At 38.2% G+C, this 19,516-nt stretch overlaps 1 protein-coding gene across 1 annotated transcript in view; it reads right to left on the bottom strand.

Moving 5' to 3' along the window:
• Window positions 1–19,516, bottom strand: part of CFAP61 (cilia and flagella associated protein 61) — a gene marked incomplete at both ends in the record, with an annotated part of 275,048 nt that overhangs the window by 190,424 nt on the left and 65,108 nt on the right. Inside the window, 3 exons of the mRNA XM_084247720.1 lie at window positions 1,171–1,310; window positions 4,554–4,593; window positions 14,168–14,343. Of these exons, the coding sequence (XP_084103846.1) occupies window positions 1,171–1,310; window positions 4,554–4,593; window positions 14,168–14,343 (356 nt within the window). The remainder of the gene's footprint in view (window positions 1–1,170; window positions 1,311–4,553; window positions 4,594–14,167; window positions 14,344–19,516) is intronic.

The following is a 19,516-nucleotide window of genomic DNA, read 5'->3' as shown; positions in this document are numbered from 1 at the left end:
AAGTTTCTTAAGACATTTCTTGGAGTGAAATGAAAGGATTAAAAGATATGAACTACTTTAACATTCTGATCAAATTGTCCTTGAAATTGAAATTGTAGATCAGTTCACATTCTGACTTATATTTCATTAGAATTAAATGCTTCTATAATTTAATTCTTGCCAATTGACCAAAAATGGTGCCTCATTTTTTTTTACTTTAATTTACCAATAAATTGGAATATTTTAAAATATCTATTGATTTTTTTCTTTTCTTTATATACAGTCAAGCCATTTTCTTGGTTAGTTTTTCTAGATAGCAAATGTTTTTCTTGTTGGATTATTAAAGTAGTTTTTATATTAAATATACCAACCATGTGTCTGCCATATTTGTTAAAAATACTCTTCTGTGCATAGCATTTTAATTAAATTAGTATGCTCTGAAAATTTTATATAGTAAAATAAATCTTGGGTTTTTTCTTCCACATTCTTAAAAGACTTTCCCCATCCTTTATATGATGATAAAGATCAATCTTCATTCGTACTCCTTCTCTACAACTCAATGTTCTTCCTCTAAACTGGGTCAATCTCCCACTGATATATGTTCATACTAGCACACACCCATCTCTGGTACTCCCACCACAGTGGCAATTCTGGCAGAGCATATATAAGCTTTGAAAGGGCAGGGACCATGTCTTTATGTTGTTCAGTACTGTATTCCCAGAACCTAGAACTGAATCTAGCATGGTAGATACACTTTCTAATTTTTTATGTTTTCAATATTTATAACTCTTCTATCACCTGGGAATTTATTTTATTATAGAATATAAAGTTTACATCTTTATTTTATCCCACTATTTACAGAATAGCCCTTTCCTTCTCTACCTGTGGGGCACAAACTTTATCACCTATGCATGTCTGCAACGTGACATAACTTTACACAAGAAACACACACTAAATTCTCCCTATAATGGGGTCTGTGGTGGAACTCAAATGTTACATTATTATACCTACTGAGTTTGTCAACATGGGGTTGTCCTGATTATTGTCTTGATTATTATTATTATTATTTAACTTACTTAAAATAGTAAAGAGTCCCTTGTTCCTTTCTCTCTCTTTCTCTCTCTCTCTCCCTCTCTATCTTTTTCTTTAAATTATAGGTATTATCTTTTGGTTAAATGTGTGTCTGCTTACTTGAGCAATCCAGCCCGATGGAAGACATAGAGATCATGCTCAAGGGTGCAGTTGTTGAAAGGGACCATCTTCACGAAGTTCTGGATGAGGACAAACTCAGGTGTCAGATGGGGCAGAGAAATGATACAGAAGTCCTTCTCCTAACATGATTGGAGATCAGGGTACAGGGAAAGAGAATCAAAAATTATTTACCAATTTAACCCCTGCAGTTAAACACTAAATAAATTAGAGAAAAATGTGCAAAGCAGAGGATATTCAAGTTAAACCTTCTATAATTTGCAAAATAATAATACAAAATTCAAAGGGATAAGCAACTTCAAGAATATATCTGCAAGCCTGACTGAAACCTAAGTAAATGAATATTATCAACAATCAACAAACCTAAGTAAATGAATATTATCAACAGCATTGCTATTTTGTGGAAGCAGATTTTTAAACTAAAGACATATGTACTTGTAAATTCATTTGTATCTAGGAGTAAATGATGCAACATGGTGTCATAGCAAAGGCCCTCCTGAGCTTACTGAGAGATACTGAGCCAGCCGGCATCCACTCCTCTGTGGAACTAGAGGCTAAAGCTCTACGTCTGTATATTTTGTCATCATATGATTCCATTTGCGTGGACACGTCCAAGGATGTGTTGAACATGGGCAGTGGGTTTAGTTAGCAGACACAGGAGTTTCCTGGTGTCCATGACAGTGGAAGTAGTCACATCTGGCCACTGAACATTCTGAATGTGACCAGTTTGACTGAGAAACGGAATGTTCAATTTTATTTCATTGCAATTAGTTTAAAATTAAAAATTGATACCCAGTTCAGTTATTGGAAAAGCTTTATGTATGTTAAGCAGAACTTGTCTATGTGCATCTACATACTCAATTATAAATTATATAAACTTGAAATGCACATCAAGTATTTCTGATGAACACAGAGTGCTCATGTTGAGATGTGACATAAGTGTGAAGGACACTCAGTTTCAAAAACTGGGGAGAAGAATGTAAAATATCTCAATAATTTTTCATATTCACGGTATGTTGAAATGATTGTAATTCAGACATTGAGTTAGGTAAAATGTTTTAGTAAAATCGATTTCACATTTCCTGTTTTGCTCTTTTTTAACGTGGCCTCTAGCAAATTCAGAGTTATTTATACAGCTCGATAGGACGTCTATGGGACAGTGCTGCTCTGGCCCGACTGTGCTCCACACAGTCCACTTGACCCTCTGCCAGGTGCCTGCAGAAGCAGCCTGCTCTTCCCAGAGCTAATTTGTCCCTGTGGGATCTTGCCTCCTTCTGAACCCAGTGAAGGCATTACTTGTGCTAATCGAAAACCCTGGGGACATTTGTGCAACCCAAAGGAGTGAATCATTGTTTGACCTTATCTTCTTTCTTTCTAGAAAAATAACACCGCTTCTTTTGGGGAACTTTAGAGTCAAGTTGTTGAAATAATCCAGCTGAAAATAAGGATTGGGTGCCAGGACTCAGCCGTCCTCCTCTGGGAAAAGACTCTAATGAGCGCTTCAATTTGGATTTGCAGGATTAAGGATGAAGTAATGAAGGTATTTTGTTCCTGTCTCCCATATCCTGAGATAAAATAGAATTAACAAGTAAACATGTCTTTTACCTTTTTTAAGCCAGCATTGCTTTTGTAATGCTGAAGATCTGCCTTTCCATGACTTCAAAATAGGAATAAATTAAATTTAGTGAAATGAATTCGGGGCATCTTTGCTGAAAGAGCCTTTGTAAATTCTACCTTCAGGGTTATCCTACATTGCTTTATAAACTTTGAAAAGCCTTAAAATAAATTTTAAAAATTATGATGGAGAACATTATTGCAAGGCTTTATTATATTAACAAAATGAGGAAATAGAATCTGTGATCACATTCAGGCAACATAATTAAACCATATTTATTTTTGCCTCAGTATGAAGAGTATCAAGGAAAACTAAAATGATAGCTACTTTGCTTGTAATTAGTCAACTGAAGAAGTACAGTTGTTGACTTAATTGATGAAGCCACGGAAAAAATCTTTATTAAAAAAAACACCATGTTCCTCAATTGCCTTCCTTCTCCACTTTTTTCTCTTTAATAAAATTAAAAGAGATTGGTTAGAACCTCTACCCCTTGACAACAATAAAACAAAATATGAAAGAACAGGGACAGATTGCCCTGAAATGGAGTGGATCTTTTGCACTTGGATGTCTGCATTGGCCCCATTCACAGTGGGCTGAGCCACTCCTCATGTCAAGCAATGCCAACCAGAAAATTAACCGTAAGTTCCTGTAACAAAGTGATATACATGGAAAGGGGAGGTTCTAGTTCCCTACCCCAACCAAGGAAGAGTGGAGCTGAGCAGGGAAGGGAAGCTAGAGATAAAGAGAAGGAAGGAAGGAAGGAAGGAGATTGTGAAGGTCTTGAGGAGGCACAGGGAACAAAAAGACATGTGAAGAAGCTTGCTGACTTCTCTGCCTGGGACATGGGGGACATGGAGGGAAACACTTCAAAGAGACAGAAATGTGGGTGAGACACCTGTGGGGAAGCTCACAATCTTATTCTTTACCTTGACTTGTATTTTGACTTTTGCTCCTATAGTCCCACACTTGCCTGGCCCCTTGTACCCCTTTCCTATGGTTCCCTAGCAAATGGTGTCCTAGACTTGTGGCAAGATTTTGGGCCTCAGCAATCCTGCTTTGGGCCAGCACTGTTTGGCTGGGCATTTACCCATGAGGGGATGGGTAACTTTGGGAGCTTCATGGGGAAGCTATTTTAATTATATTCTTTTTCTTCTCTCTATTGCACACTAATTGTTAAAGTTCCTTTTATTGAAGGTCTTATGCACAAGACTATGTTTTGTCTTTATGTGTTTGTTCGCAGAACCCATTTAGAGCGTTCAGGTTTAGGGGTTCTGGGATGCCTCTCACCCTGCCCTGTAACATTCCCACTTTCTTACCCTCAGAGAAGAAAAATGATGGCTGAAGGATTTTTTGAGCCAATACAAACTAGAAAGTCATATAACAGTCTCATTCACTTTAGTGTACTGCCTGATATTTTCATTCAGGCATTTCATTTCAATGTTTGACAATGCCACCTATTGTCATTCTATTAATGATTTAGTTCCAATAAAACACTGGTAAAGCTATCTCTAAAAGAAAGGATGAATTGAAAGAAAAAATAGTAAAAGTGGTATGGCTGAAGAGTCACTGAAAAGAATAATATTTTATTTCAAGATAGGCTATTTGACCTTATTTTCAGAACACAGAGCAGTTCAAACCTCAACAATTCATAGCATTTTAAATGTTTGGAAAATGAATGGCATTTTACTCTTCTGTGACTGTTGGAGCTAATAAAACCAATTACATTACTCAAAATTCAGCATGTACTTACAGGAAAAAGACTGAAAACAAAATTCATGAAGTCCAGCGACCTGTAAACAAGACAATAAGCATTTTCATTAGGCTGGAAGAAAATGCAGCATTGATGTATATTTAAAGAGATTTATGGGTCTCTCTCCCTTAGGCAGCAATTAGCTAACCAAAGATCAGAATTTGTGTCTAACTGAACATTATTCAGTTGCAGAAGTCATAACCTTCATACATCAGGAATAAAATATTTTTCTAGATCTGAAGGCACTTTTTAACAATCAACACATTTTGCACATTCAAAAAGGAAGTTGGTCATTCTATAATGATCTCTCTTTTTGGGGAAGATCTGTAGGAGACTTACACATTTTAAGCTAATCTGATCTTTTCTCTTTTATATGCAAAAGACTTTCTGACCAGCTGTGGATGTATACTCATCAGTAAACAACAATAGGTCATTGAATTTGTGTTTGTAAATTGAAAGATGACATAGTAAGCACAAACATATCTGAGTGCACATGGGGAAAATAAATAGGAACAACAAATCTTGACCTTTTAGATGTCTACATTGTAAGTAGAATAATTAATAATAATAATTAATAATAATTAATAATAAAAATAATAATAATAATTTAACTCCCAATATTTCTAAAGGAATGAAAAATAAGAAGTAAAAAGTAAGATATGATTCTAAGAAAGGCTGGAGAGACTGAGGATATGTTTTATTTTTTTTTTAACTTTTTTTTTTTTAAAGATTTATTTATTTATTTATACAAGCACTGGGTACAGTCAGAAGTGCGGAAGGGTGAGAGAATTTGCCAGAACCAGAGCGGGGAGCAGAGCAGGCAGAGTGTGAAATACACTGCTGAGGGGAGCAGTGGGCGGCAGGAGAGGTCTGTGCGCCATGTGGGACGCTCGCTGACCGCAGGGGATCAGGGGATCGAACCAGCGCTGCAGAGGCTGCGGGCAGCTCCGCAACCCAGAGCTCAACCACTGCGCCACAGGGGATGCCCGGGGCGCGGGGGGTGGGGGGGATATGTTTTAAATACATCCTCTAACAAGGCAATGTCTGGCAGTGTTCTTGTTAATCTAAACGATATTCCAGAAACTTCTATAACAGTGTTATAGCCATAGAAAGGGGAGATTCCAGGTTCCCTGCCCCACCTAAGGAAGGATGGAGCTGAGCAGTGAGAAAATAGGAAAGTATAGGAGAAGATGTGAAGATGTGGAGGAGGCACATGGAGCAGAGAGACATGTGAAGAAGCAGCTTGCTTCTCAGTCTTGGACTTGTACCAGGGACTTGGGGGACATGGAAGGAGATACTTGAAAGAGGTGAGGGTGAGAGACCAGGGGGGAGGCTGACAATGGCAATCTTTATCTTGACTTATATTTTGATTTTGCTCTTTTCCTCCTAGACTTGCATGACCCTTTCTACCCCTTCCCAATGGGCCCCACCAGAAGATGCATTAGCCTATAGCAAGGCTTTGGCCTCATTGCCTACTTTGGAACAACCCTATTTAGCATTTACCCATGACAGTATGGGTAACTTGGATGTTTAATTGGAAACTATTTAACTGTATTCTTTTTCTTCTATTGCACACTAACTGTATTAAAGTTCTTTCCTATTGAAGGTTTTATGCACTAAGAGTATGTTTGTCTTTATGGGGAGGATGGCACAGCATGCAGGTTTGGGGGTCCTGAGGTGCCCCTCCTTCTGCCCACTAACACTTCCAGTCTATAAAAGGGGTCAATCTCTTCTTATTCAGGATGATTGTTCTGTAGACAAAATGGTGGAGCAGGTGGGTGTCCTAAAGGAGATGTGGGATCTAGGCATTGAGAGACAGAGTCCACATCCAGATTGTGGGAGGCAGCACAAGTGGGCATTTGGGAGGGACAGGAAGAGGAATAATTGAGTTGTCAGGCGGGTACCTAGGCTTCTCCTTCCCAGCACCGTGTTCCTCTGTCAGCATCTGCCCTGGATTATTGTTTGTATCTCATGAATGCCCTTCTCAGATTATGTTTACTCCAGATTTGGAGTTGGGGATCATGATGAAAGCAACAGAGCTGAGCCCAAACCAGACTGTCCTCTTGGCTCTCATGTCCACAGGTTGAGAACACTGTTCTGAGAATAGGGCCACCAGCAGGGAGCCAGGGATGGGAGGTAGAGAGACAAATGTGGTTTTTCATTTGGTTACCTAAGGACTGGGTGAAACCACTGCTCTTGTCCTTAGTTTTTCCATTCCCCCTGCCCCACCATCTTTTATATTCCCTTGACCCTTTTTCTCTTCTACCTCCGTTCAACCTCATTTATTAATGCACACTAGTTTCTTAAAGTATTTTACTTTGCTGAATCATCCACTACATAAATGTTGAATATTTGTTCTTGTTCTGACTTGCTTTAACTACACACAATTCCTTCAAACTCCTTTCATTTTACACTGGCTGCATTTCATCATTTCTTATGGCTGGATAGTATTCCATAGTGTAGACACATATTCCTGATCCAATCTTCCACTAACAGGAATTTAGGCAACTTCCATCCCAGCTATGGTAACTAGCACTGCAATAGACATTGTAGAGCGTGTAGATTTTTAAATTGATGGCTTCATGTCGTTTGGATAGAAGTCCACAAGTGGGGTTGATGGATACAGTATTTCCATTTTTAGATTTTTAAAAGTAAATCCTAATTGCTTTCCACAATGACTGCGCCAGTTTACATTCCGACCAATGGTGTAATAGGGTTCCTCATTTTCCAAATCCTCTCCGGCACTTGCTTTGGGGATCTCATTTATATGTGTCCTTCTCATGAGTGTAAAATATTTCACAGTGGTGAAATATCTTTCTTATTAAAAACAGTGACGAACATTTTCCCATATATCTATTGGCCCTCTGGATTGTCTCTTTGGTGAGCAGTCTGTTCAGATCTACTGGGCATTTATTCATTAGGTTGTTTGCTTTTTTGTTGTGGAAATATATATATTATGTATCTTGGACATTAACTCCTTGTTGGTTGTGCTGTGTAAATATTTTCTTCCATTCAGTAGAATGTTTTTAAAATCTACTTATATTTTCTTTTGCTGTGTTTTTAAAAGCTTTTTAATTTCAGATAGTCCCAATAGTTTATTTATGCTTTTATTTCCCTTGCTTGGGTAGACAAAAACATTTTTTATCATTGGTATTATGGAATATATCACCGATGTTTTCTTCTATGTATATTATTGTTGCAGGTCAAGAATGCATTTGGAATTGATTTTTGCACATGAATTTAGAGAATGATTCATTCTTTTACTTGTGGCCTTTCAGTTTTGCCAGCACCATTTATTAAAGAATCACTATTTCCTCCATAGTAAGCTCATGACTGCTTTATCTTAAATTAAATATTGATAGGTATGTGGGTTTCAATTCTGGGCTTTTTATTCTGTTCCATTATCCATGTGTCTATTTTAATGCTAAGTATCATATTGTTTTAATGACTGTTGCCTTATAGTTTAGTTTAAAATCAGGTAGCATGATGCCTCCATTTCTTTCCCTTTTTATTAGGATTGCTTTTGCTATTTGAGGACTTTCACAGTTCCATATAAATTCCAATATTTTTTGTTCAATTTCTTTGACAAATATTGTTGGCATATTAATGGATATTGCATTAAATTTATATACCACTTTAGGTTGAATAGTCATTTTAGTTACAATGATTCTCCTCCTTATGAATATGGACTGCCTTTCCATCTCCTTATGTCACTATCTAAATCCTTCAATAATGTCTTGGAGTTCTCAGTGTATAGGTCCTTCACCTCCCTGATTAGGTTAATTCTGCAGTATCTGATTCTTTTTAAAGTGATGGCGCGTGGAATTATTGTCTTAGTTTCTCTTTCTTTCATTCACTGTTTGTATATAAAACAGCAATGGAGTTTTTGTATGTTGATTTTGTAACCCTTCATTATGTTGTATTCATTTATTGTTTTGTACAACTTTTTGGTGAAGTCAGAATTTTATATATATATATATATGAGATACATAATATCATATCATCTGTAAATAATGATTGCTTCACTTCTTTTCCAACTTCGATTTCCTTCACTTCCTGTTATTGTCTGAATGCTCTAGCTAAAATCTTTGATACTAAACAGACAAAGGGCATCATTGTCTTGTTCCTGATCTTAAAGGGAAAGCTTTCAGTTTTTCATCAATAAGTATTATATTGGCTGTAAGTCTGTAATACAAAGTTTTTATTATATTGAGGTAGGTTCCTTCTATTTCCATCTTGTTTAGAGTTTTTATCACAAATGAGTGCTGAATCTTATCAACTGCTTTCTCTGCACTTATCTTGCATCCCTCGTATAGATCCCACTTGATCTTGATATATAATCCTTGTGATATATTTGATTTGTTAGTATTATGTTGAAGATTTTTACATCAATGTTCATTGGGGATATTGGTCTATAGTTTTCTTTTCTTGTACTATCTTGATTTGGCATTAGGTGATATCATAGTAAAGTTTATTAGGCAATGTTCCTGATTCTTGGGTTTTAGAAATAATTTGAGGAAGATGGGAATAGTTTTTTAAAAGTTCAATAAAATTTGTTTGCAAAGCTGTTTGGCCCCAGGCTTTTGCTTTTGGTGAATTTTTTTTTTCTCTTTCAATTTCCATGCTATTATTGCTTTATTGAATTCCTCTGTTTCTTTCTTTCTTAGCCTTGTTAAACTGTATTGATCTATAAATTTGTCCATTTCTACAAGATTATTGAATTTATTGTCATAAATTATTCATAATAATTTCTTCTGGTCTTTTGGCCTATTTCTATGCCATCTGTAGTAATTATTCCTCTTTCATTTCTGATTCTGTTTATCAATATGTTCTCTCTTCTTTGTAGCCTAGCTACAGGTTTATATATTTTGCTTGCCTTCTCAAAGAACCAACTCTTAGTTTTATTGATCTTCTGTATAGTCTTTTTGATCTCTCATTTATCTATTTCTGCTCATATTTTTATTATTTCCTAGCTTCCTCCACCATGGGTCTTGTTTGTTCCACTTTTTCAGGTGTTTTTTTTTTTGTGTGTGTGTGTGTGTATGTGTGTGTAGTATTTTATAGTTTATTACCTTGCTTTTAAATGTATTGCACTTATTGTCCTTCTTAAGACCATTTTTGCTGCATCCCATAGATTCCAATAACTTGTATCCTATTTTCTTAGTCTCTGTGTATTTTTCAACTGTTTCAATTTACTTTTTTCCCAACAGCTAATAAGCAGCATATTTTTAATATCCATATATTTATAGTTTTGCCTGAGTTTTTATATAATTTCTAGCTTTATGTCATTTTTGTCAGAAAGAGTACTTTGTATAATTTCAATCTTTGTAGATTAACAATTGGCTTGTGACCCAACATATGGTCTATTCTTGGAAAAGTTCCATGTGCACTTAAAAAAATATGTATGCGTTAGTTTTAGCGTAGATTGTTCTGTATATATCTAATGAGCCTATTTGGTCTATTTGTTTATTATTTCTCTTTTTATATATTATTGATCTGTCCAAAGTCGTGAGTATTAAAATCCTCTAGTATTATTTTGTTGTTTTTAATATCTTTCTTTAGTTCAGTTAGTAACTGTCTTATGTATCTTGGTGTTCCATTACCTGGTACATATATATGTAGGAATGTTACATTGTTGTATTAGGTTCTTTATGATGATGTAATATCTATCTATATCTCTTATTACTCTTTTTAACTGGAAGTCTGTTTTATCTGTTATAACTGTTCCTGACCTTTTTTTGATCACTATTTTGATGTAGGATTGTCTTCTAGCCTTTAACTCTAACTCTCTGCCTGTCTGTAAGATGGGATTCCTCTGAACAGTGAAGACTGGATACTGATTTGAAATTGATTCATCCAATCTATATCTTTTAACTAGTGAATTCAGGCCATTTACATTTAAGGTAATTATTGACATACGCGCTCTTGTCATTTTGCTGTTTTTTTAGTTTTTCTTTTTTTTTTTTTTTGAGGTCTTGCTTTTATATTTTGCTTAGGTTCCATTTCTACTGTTTTACGTGTTACTTCTATTTATTTTTTTGTTTGAAGAGTCTAGTAAGATGAGCATTTTTATTTTGAGGGCTATTTACATGACCCACTGGACTGTGTAGTCTCACACTTGTTCTGACTGGCGACATTGTTACTCACCTCCATCTCCATGTTATGCAATTTTGGTGTCTGTTACCTCTATACTGTTGTTCTATTTCTTTATAATAACCTTTTTAGTAATTCATTATGTGTGGCTTGGTATTGATAAATTCTTTTAGTTTTGCTTTTTAGTAAAGCATCTCACCTTTTCTTCTGTCTTGAATGTTAATCTTGCAGGGCAAGAATTCTAGGTCAGAAATCTTTTTTTTTTTTTTTACTTTGCAATTTGAATTTTTATTTCATAAGATGTCTTGAGGGCAGTTCCCAGTGCCTACTATACATAACCTACACTATTGTTTGAAACTATTTCACAGTACTTTTTTCTTATTTATTTAATTTATATATTTTTTTCATTTTTCTTCATTTCTGCAGAATGTATGCTTTCTCCTTTCAGGTATAGTCCCCATAACATTCCCACCACCAATTCGCCCGTGACTCATCGCCACTGTCCCTCGTGTTCTTCTTCCTTCCCGTTTTGATCCCTCTCCCTCACCTTCCTCTGCAGAATGTCTCTGATTTATCGCTGTCTGTTAATTTTTTTATTTAAATACTTTAAATATTTGCTGCTATTCCCTTCTTGCCTATAAGTTTTCCACTGAAAAGATTGCTGTCAGTCTAACTGGTATTCCCTTTAAGGTTACCCTTTTCTCTTGAAGTTTTTAATATTCTATTCTTGTCATTGGATTTCAACAGTTTTATTATAATGTGTCCTGGAGTGTGCCTGTCTGGTATTATTTGGTTTGGAACTCTCTGAACCTTTAAGATGAAGATGTTTGAATCATTTCCCAGATTGAGATGGTTCTCAGCAATTATGTCCTTAAATAAATTTTCCATGTCTTTCATTTTCTCTTTTCCTTCTTAGACCCCATTATATGAATGTCATTTCTCTTTAGATTATCTCAAAGGGTTCTTCCACTGTTTCATTTGTCTATTTTTTTTATATTTTTACATCATTTTTCATTTTTGCACAATGTATGCATTTTCATCTTGTTTACAGTCCCCATACAATTCCCACCCCCCTTATTTTGACCCTAATCCCTCCTCCCTCCCCCCACCTTCTTTTTCTCTTTATTCTACTAGTATATTCTTCAACATTGTGCTTTTAAGCTCATTAATTCTCTCCCATTATTTGCATTTGTCTGCTGTTGAGGTCCTCTGTTGTATATTTAAACTTGATTATAGCATTTTTTAGATCCACTAATTCTAATTGTGACAATCTCATATTTTCTCGGTCTTTATTCTGCTCCTGTTTTGCGTCATCTTTTTTTTTTTTCTCTTAATCAGCAAGCACTGTTGTAACTGTTACCTTGAACTCCTCTTCAGACATACTCCACAGTTTTTCTGGATTGAATTTATTTCAGGATTTGTATTATTCTTTTGCTTTAGCATTTGTGATATGTTCTTTGAGAGCTTCATTTTTAGTTTTTATAGATTGTAATAGGTATAAACTTTTTTTTACTTTCATATTGTTTTATTAAAACAACCTAATTTATAATAAATAAATAAAATATATACATAATTCATACATAATATTTAATAAATAAATATAATGAATCATAATTTATCATTTTAATTGTCTTAAGTATTTGGGAAAATTTTCTAATGAAAGAAGCTACTTTTTTCAATTAAATCAGCAGTGATAATGTCTTTTTTTTTTTTAATAGAGGCATGCTTTATTTATTTGTTTTGCTGGTTTTTGTTTTTTGTTTGTTTTTGTTTATACAAGCACTGGGTACAGGCAGAAGCGCGGGAGGGTGAGAGAATTCACCAGAGCCAGAGCGGGGAGCAGAGCAGGCAGAAGGACTGAAGTACACTGCTGAGGGGAGCAGCGGGCGGCAGGAGAGGTCTGCGCGCCATGTGGGACCCTCCTCCGGTGGCCGGGGAGCAGCCGGGGATCGAACCGGCGCCGCAGAGGCCGTGCGCAGCTTCGAAACCCAGCGCTCAACCGCTGCGCCACCGGGGAGGCCCGATAATGTCTTTTTTTTTTTTAATTTATTTTTTATTTTTTTTTAATAATAAATTTTATTTTTGTATTCCCCATACAATTGCAACCCCCCCATTCTGATAGGTATAAACTTTAGGGGTGCTACCTTTGTACCTGTTCAGGTAGCCAGAGAACTGGTATTGGCAAGGAGTAGAAAGCAACTGGTCAGTAGGGCACCAAAGGGTTATCCCTAGTGACTGCCAAGGCTTCAAGCTTTCGACTACGTTGTAGGTGCTAGAGTTGTGTGGTGGGGAGCCACAGTGATGCCCTCCTCTAGGGCAATTCCTTGGCCTAAATGTCTTATATAGTCTCATGCCAGCCTCAACATCCAGGCTATATCTGAACACTAGCTATAGTGCTGGGCACAGACTGTAGTTGACACAGGTTCACAAACTGTGAATTATTTTCTTTGCTTTCCCAGTAGAAAATCTTATCCTGGGGTGCTTGCTCCTGTTTTAAGATCCAGGTGATTAACTCTGGTTAGTGATAGTGTAGTTATTGCCTCATTTTTGGCCTTGGGTGATGAAATAGGAAGCATTTAGAATATCATACCCTCAGGCTGCAAACAATAGCCTCTTCCATGAGAAAATAAAGGTGATTCAACCTGACTCCGGTTCTGTCAATTCTGGCTCCAGCTGCTCTATATTGGAAGCCTCAGGCTCAAGCCTGTAATCATCACTCTGCACTCCTGTTCCTATAGTTCTCCAATAGTACACACTCAGTACTGGATGCCAACTCTGTTCACTCTGTTATCCAGTGTAGTGCTAGGTTTCAAATTCCCTGGTGTGGGTATAAGCCCCTGAGTCAACAACTGTGTGTGTGTAGGTGGGGGGGTGCTCAATATGGCAGCTGCCCCTCCCTCTAATGGCTATAGTGACATGGTATACTCAAACACAGTATAGTTTTTCCTGTTCTTTTCTGCAGTCCCATTGTTCCTGATATATGCAGTAGTCCCTTTGTCTTTTAGGGGTTACTGGTTTGGTTCTGCTACAATTTGTTGTGAATGTAAGATGGAAGAGGGAATAGAAGAGAGGTGTCCACCATCTTGCTGGACTCACTTGTCCTTAATTATATGAACCAATTATTCCACTTTTTTTAGAGTCAGTTTGATTTGGATTTTTGGTTACTAGCTACCAAAAAACTCCAAACAAGAAGCAATCTAAATCCAAAGTCTCCAAAAACTACAAACTTTAGAGAATGGGGAATAGCCTTTTGTATATGTAACTGATAATTTTCCAGATCCCCAACTGATAAATAGGGGAGCAAGACCTGGTTCTTGCTCCGGTTCTGTGGGACTTATCCAAATTTTATGGACTGTTATCTCTGGGAATGAGGTCCAGAAATCTGTGATTTTGAAAAAATTTTCAAGATCAGTAGGATATGTGGCCATGTATGTATATCACTGGCTCTGCAAGAGTAAATACTGGCTACCAAGATCATAAGAATGTCTGACCATAATAGATAACTGGAGATCAGTACTTGCCTTGCTTCATGTCTCTCATCAATACAAAACAGCTGAATACAAAAAGCAGTGGTGTCTCCCTGATAGACGGGGCGAAAGTAGCTGGTCTCCTTAGGCAGCAAGAGGGACGCCAAGCTTATGCTCTTGACATGGCCTGCATCATCCACAGAGGAAACATAACTGAGATTTTCTACATCCTAGAACAAGGAGAAATGAGGAAACAAATGGGAACCTTATTCATTTTTTGCAATTTAATAGGCTAGTGGCAGTATCATCTTTATATTATACTGTTCCTAGGTCAGGCGAGGCTGTCTCATCTGAAACAAATCATCCTAATCCAGGGCAACTTTTAAGAAGATGTTGCTGGTAAGATAGTCAAGACTTATAAAAGGAATGAATAAGTCTTCACACAAACATCAGAAAATGAATGGGGGCCTCCCTGGTGGCGCAGGCAGTTGAGTGCCACACTGCGAAGCTGTCTGCAGCCTCTGCAGTGCAGGTTCAATCCTGGCCAGCCAGCGAAAATCCCACTTGGGACAGCAGACCTCTCCTGTCTCGCCTGCTGCTCCCCTCAGCAGTGCATTTTGTCAGTCTGCCTGTTCTGTTCCCCGCTCTGTCTCTGGTGAATCCTCTCACCGTCCCGCGCATCTGTCCTGTACCCCGGTTTTTGTATAAATAAATAAAACTTTAAAAAAAAAAAGGAAAATGAATGGTATTAGTTGGCTTTGGAGGGAGGATCTATATTATAACTGCATCACTGAATAGAGATTAGAGCACAGTAGTATTATATAATCATTTCATAAGCAAAATACCTCATTCCCTAAAAGCGTTTTTGTCATGATTTTGCACTCCAACATTTTTCATATTAGGAGTACTGAGGCCTGTAGTGGAAAATTAGCACTGAATCCTTTCAGTCTTATTTTGGAGGCATCTAAGAATTTGTTATGGCTAGGAGGAAAATGATTCATTCTGAGTACTTCTTGGCATTCTTTTACATCAAATAACACATGTATACAGTAAAAATTAAAATACTGGCAATAGTCACAAAGAAATCAGGAGTCCTCTTTTCCCCAAAATTCTTCTCTCCTTCTAGCTAGCACTTTCAACTTTCTCATTTCTTTTGGTTTTAACACCATATTTCTGAATATGTGCTTACGCTGCTACTTCTTTCATCAGTTTTGGAAATTCTGAATTGGCTATTAACATGGTGGGTAGGGGGCCTCCCTGGTAGCACAGGGGCTAAAGTCTCAGTGCTATAAGCTATCGCCAGCCACTGCAGCACGAGTTCAATCCCCAGCCAGGGAGCTAGCCCACGTGGCACAGCAGACCTCTCCTGTCTTGCCCATTGCTCCTCTCAGCGGTGTATTTCAGTAGATTCACCTATTCTGCTCCCCACTCTATCTCTGGTGAATCCTCCCCTACCCCTGCACCTCTGGCCTACACCCCAGTTTTGTATGCATAAATAAAAATAAAATCTTAAAAAAAATAATACAGTTGTGGGTAGATTTAACCATCTTACACTATCCTCTTCCCCACATCCTATCTTCTCAATGTAGTCTTAGTACAATTCTGGATTAAATCAGTTACGTATTTACATTATTATGAATATATGATTATCATTGTTACTGATCAAAGAAGTATATGACTGTGTTCTTATTTGTGTACTTTTTTTGATTCACTTGTTTCCAATTTTTTTCCCCACACACTTGGTCGGTATTATTTCCCAATGAACCAGGCATTTGAGATAACCTCTGAACTTCACTGCTTTTCTCTGCATCTTGAATCTGCCCACTGCACCTCCTGCTTTCTTGTTTAGCAGTCCCTGTTTCCTAAGTTCCAGATCTTTTTATTGTCTTCCCTTTTCATTGTCTATGCCCTTTCATCACTGGGGCACACCTCTACTCCCTAAAATCAATAGGGCTTGGTATGTAAAACTCAACAATTACTGGCAAATGGGTCACTTCCTTAGGTGCTGAGACAAAGACTTGGTATTTAATTGGGTAACCAGTTATAGTGACATTATTTACAGGCCTTTACTTTAGGCCTGTCAGGTTTGGGGGCAATAAGTTTTCTAATTTCTTACAAGGACATAACAGTGTCCTCCCTAAAGATATGCATAGACCAATCCTCAGAACCTGTGACTATATTGCTTTACAGGGTAAAGGGACTTTTCAGATGTCACAAGATTAAAGATTTTCAGATGAAATTCTCCTGGATTTTTGGGTGGGCCCAATGAAATCAAAAGGGTCTGAAGAAAGGAGGTAGGCGGTTCAGAGAGAAAAGAGAAACACTATGCTACACTCAAGCAGAACCATTCTATTAATACCTGTCTTATGAACAGGCTTTAAAGATGGGAGAAGGGGGCACGTGACAAGGAATGCAAATGGCTTTAGAAGTAGACAAAGGCGGGCCTCCCCTGGTGGCGCAGTGGTTGAGCCCTGGGCTGCAAGGCTGCCCACAGCCTCTGCAGCGCCGGTTCGCTCCCAGGCCACCAGTGAGGGTCCCACAAAAAAAAAAAAAGAAGTAGACAAAGGCAAGGGAATGGATTCTCCTATAGAAATTCCAGAAAGAATACGTCCCTACCTCCACTTGGATTTTAGCACAGAAAGACCTGTTTTGGATTTCTGGACTCCATAACTGTAAGTTAATAAAAATGCATTGTTTAAAGCCTCTAAGTACATGGTAATTTGTTACAGCTGTGATAGAGAACTAATGCAAAGACCTGGTTTCTAGCACTTGGAGCTGATGGCAAGAGGAGATGGCCCAGGTTTCCTCCATTTGAAATGGAGAATTCCACATCTTTCTTTCTTTCTTTCTTTCTTTTAAAGATTTACTTATTATACAAGAGCCGGCCAGAGGCGCGGGAGGGTGAGAGGATTCACCAGAGACACAACAGGGAGCAGAACAGGCAGATGGACCAAAAACAATGCTGAGGGGAGTAGCAGGCAAGACAGGAGAGGTCTGCCACACCATGTGGGTAGCTCCCTGGCAGACGGGAATCGAACCTGCACTGCCTCACAGCCTCACAGCGCTGCGCTGAACCAGCTGTGCCACCGGGGAGGTCCCCCACTTATTTCTTACTTTCTTTCTCCATTACACAGCCTCACACAGTGCAAGCTGAACATGAATTTGGAGTTGCTTCTGTTCCATTTCTCCAAAGAAGAGTCACATGATCAATTCTCTTGAGTTTGGCAGACAAGCTAAATGCTATCTGCCAAGAATCTAGCTTTCTCCACATTTCATATTAGACAAAGAAACCCCTCATTTCAGGTGGATCCTTGTCCCACCTTCTGTAGAGTCTCAAGTCTTTTGTGGGTGCATGTGGAGAAATCACACACTTTTCACTTTTCCCCTCAAAACAGTGCCTGACTTTTACCTTTCTCAGCTGTGCTAAGCCAGTGTAAACTCCTCCATCGATTTTCTGGATGCTAAACATTTTAAAGTACTTATCTTCCAATATCTCCTCTCCCAGTTTTGTTGTCTTTGTGGATTTGTGCCCTTCTTATTCCTTCACTGTCATTTCAGTGGGTTTTTCCAGAAGGGAGAGGAGATAAACATGAGAGATCAATCCACCTTATTGACCTAGATACCCTCTGGGGCTTTAGTACCTCCAAAGCAGTGGGGACTATACTGCCCCTCCCTCCATATTCTTGTTTGGGTCCAAAAAGAAAGGGCAGCTCTCTTGGAAATATTGCCTGGAAAATTGCTACTGTCTGCTGCATGCTTTACTCTTTCCTTGCTGGGGCACAAGGAGTAAGTGCCCCATTATGGATTTCCCCAGAAGCAAACTGTGACTCAAGTTTACTTGGGCAGTGATGCCAGGAAATTCTGTAAGGGGCTTGGGGAAGTGAGGTAAGGAAAGGAAGGACACCGATGCAGAGTGTTTACTGTGTAAATTACTGCTGTGGACCCGACATTGCTGACATCTCTGGGGCACTGTGGAGAGTGCCCCTTGGAGCTGTTCCACATGAGGTCAAGAAGCTGAGGAAGTACTCCAACTGCCCTCAGTCACTGGCTGAGGACTGTTCCCCAAAGATTCTGACTTGTCTGCAGGCACAGCACCAAGGAAAGACTAAGTCCTTGAAGAAGAACTCCCCGGGGTGCGAAGGAAGGAGCAGTGCTGGAAGGGTTGGGGTGGGGGTCCCACAGCATATGCTAAAGTGAGATTCACAACTAAACCCTGTGCCTCTAATGATAAAGGACTGATCACAAAAATCTGCAAAGAGCTGATGAGACTCAACAACAACAAAGAAAATAATCCAGTCAAAAAATGGGCAGAAGAGCTAAAAAGAAACTTCTCTGAAGAGGAAATGCAAATGGCCAACAGGCATATGAAAAAATGTTCAACATCACTTGCCATCAGGGAAATGCAAATCAAAACTACCATGAGATACCATCTTACACCAGTGAGAATGGCACATATTAAAAAAACTAGCAACAACAAATGTTGGCGAGGGTGTGGAGAAAAAGGAACTCTTCTACACTGTTGGTGGGAGTGCAAACTGGTCCAACCACTGTGGAAAGCTGTGTGGAGATTTCTGGACCTACTAAACATAGAGCTTCCATATGATCCAGCAATTCCACTCCTAGGTATTTACCCAAAGGACACAGAAACATCAATTCCAAAGAACACCTGCACCCCTATGTTTATAGCAGCACTGTTTACAATAGCTAAGCTTTGGAAACAACCCAAATGCCCAAAAATAGATGACTGGATCAAGAAGATGTGGTCCATATATACCATGGAATATTACTCAGCATTCAAAAAAGATAAACACATGCAATTTGCAGCAACATGGATGGCGCTGGAAGGGATCATGCTCAGCGAAATAAGCCAAAAAGAAAAAGAAAAATACCGGATGGTCTCACTCATAGCAGGAATCTAGAAAACTTAAATAAGGGACCAGGAAAATGAATAACTATAAGAAAGTGAAAATCAAAATCAACAAAAAACTATGAACCAGAGACACTTTTAGGGGGGCGGGGGTGGGAGGGGAGGGATTGGGGTCAGAATGGGGGGGCTGCAATTGTATGGGGAATATAACAATAAAATTTATTATTAAAAAAATAATAATAAAAAAATAAAAAGAAAAAAAAAAAAGGAAAAAAAAAATAAAATAAACCCTGTGCCTATTTGCTGTGCTCTCCGTCTCACAGCACATGAACATTCTGCTGCCAGGCTGCATGCATTCTCCTCTCCTCCAGAGACTTAGCCCAGGAGGGCAGACCCTGCTCCAAGGGTGAATGAAGACTGCTTACAGCCATATCTGCACATTTAATTCAGGAGAGGGAAACTGGACATCCCTTTATATTACAAGTCCAAGCATTGTTCTCCAGTTTAGCTTTAGTCAGAATGAAGAGGGATTTTAT

The sequence above is a fragment of the Talpa europaea genome (assembly GCF_964194135.1).
Source record: "Talpa europaea genome assembly, chromosome: 11".
Classification (NCBI taxonomy): Eukaryota; Metazoa; Chordata; class Mammalia; order Eulipotyphla; family Talpidae; genus Talpa; species Talpa europaea.
Note: the sequence above shows the minus strand (reverse complement) of the source record. Positions and strands in the feature narration are given on the sequence as shown.